Source organism: Cajanus cajan, chromosome 6 (assembly GCF_000230855.2).
Source record: "Cajanus cajan strain Asha chromosome 6, NIPB_CcT2T_4, whole genome shotgun sequence".
NCBI lineage: Eukaryota > Viridiplantae > Streptophyta > Magnoliopsida > Fabales > Fabaceae > Cajanus > Cajanus cajan.
The window spans coordinates 50,425,976-50,427,490 of record NC_138522.1 but is presented as its reverse complement, the minus strand read 5'-3'; the positions used below and the strand labels follow the sequence as shown (position 1 = coordinate 50,427,490).

General features: G+C 37.4%; 1 protein-coding gene across 1 annotated transcript; it reads right to left on the bottom strand.

The window, feature by feature from the left end:
- Positions 1 to 296: 296 nt before the first annotated feature.
- LOC109796308 (zinc finger protein 3) lies at positions 297 to 1,239 on the bottom strand. The gene has a single exon (XM_020355994.3). The coding sequence runs from the start codon at positions 1,148 to 1,150 to the stop codon at positions 422 to 424; it is 729 nt and encodes a 242-aa protein (XP_020211583.1). The 5' UTR covers positions 1,151 to 1,239; the 3' UTR covers positions 297 to 421.
- Between the last annotated feature and the right edge of the window lie 276 nt (positions 1,240 to 1,515).

Sequence of the window (1,515 nt, the reverse complement as noted above, 5' to 3'; positions counted from 1 at the left end):
TCTGTCCTATGGCATGTGGCAAGACATTTTAATGGGTGGAAACTGGAAAGTTATTTTATATATTTTTTATTAGTTTATAGATTTAATTAATTTCATTTTGCGGATGGTTTTAGTGGGGCTAATACGATGGTTTTTAAATTGGAACCAAATGTGACATTCTAGCCCAGAATTGAAACTAACCACTTATGGGAAGCTAAACTCAACTCCTCTAATTTAATTTCACCTAATTTTACTGAATGGATAACAATCAGAAAGAAAAAGACTTAACAAACTATTGAGACCTTACACGTTACAAGAGTTGAATAATTGATATTCATTAACAGATAAAGAACTTTGATCTTTTCATAAACAAATTTACGCAATACATTATTACAAGCTGTGAAAAAGTAAATTTGGCAAAAAGTTAACCCTAAGCACATGTTCAGAGCTTTAAGGACAAGTCAAGGTGCTTCGTTCCTTCTTGGTTAGTCTTCAAACGAGTAATTCCACTAACCAGATACCCACTGATTTCTTCATTGGTTTCTGAATTGGTCATGGTCTTCACCACATCGAATCTCCCAACACTGCCTCGTGACGATTTGTGGCATATTCCAGGTTGTTGATCAATAAGGAGTCTTGACCCCCTATGATGTCCCAAAGTGCTTCCAAACCCTTTGAATGAAAAATGAGAAGATTTCTGAACCATGGAGTGTGCCTGAAATCTAAGTGGTTTATTACTACAAGCACCATGCAGAGGCAGAGAAGCCATAGTGGCATAGTGTGGAAGGTGATTATTATGAAGAAAGGGTATCCCAAAAGTTGTTCCTGATCTCTGACCTCTCTTTGCAAATGACCTCTCTCTCCTGTGAGCATTTTGGTGTCCCCCGAGAGCTTGTGAACTGTAGAACTTTCTCTGGCAGTACTTGCAAGAGAACACTCCATGAGGGTTTTCATCCGTGTCTAAATATGTAATAAGATTCAGCACTGGACTGCACCCAACAGCAGAATCATCGCTAGGGGCATTTAGATCCAACAAAGTATCTGCTTTTGCCTCAACAGATAGCTGTTTCTTCTCATGTGGATTTTGCAATGCTGTGCTTCGACTTGGAGGAGTCTCTTCATGGGAGAGGTTATTATCATAGAGTGGAGCCTCGTGGTTCAGTGTTACCATTTTTGCAGAGTACTTTCCTCGTGCCCTTGTAATTGGGTGCTAGTTTAAGAAAATGTAATTTTTTGATTCTTGACACCTACCTTTAAATGGAATAAAAGAGTATATCTGTGAAGGGCAAGGCACTTACGAGTATGGAATAAGATAAGTTTTTATTTTCACATGGCCAAAACATTTACATTAATGGATCAAGTTTAGTACAAAGGGGTGTCACCATTTTTACCAAGAAAGGTTCTTAATTGGTAACTTGTATTTTTAGTCTATCAGACATGTGATTATACGATTTTGGTCTTAAGATTCAATCGTGTTAATTAGGTCTTGTAAGTTTTCTTCCTTTTAAAATCAGGTTCTTCCATCCTTATTTCATC

What these genes read in the sequence shown, in the direction of transcription:
- LOC109796308 (XM_020355994.3), bottom strand. Translation starts at nt 1,150, where the DNA reads ATGGTAACACTGAACCACGAGGCTCCACTCTATGATAATAACCTCTCC.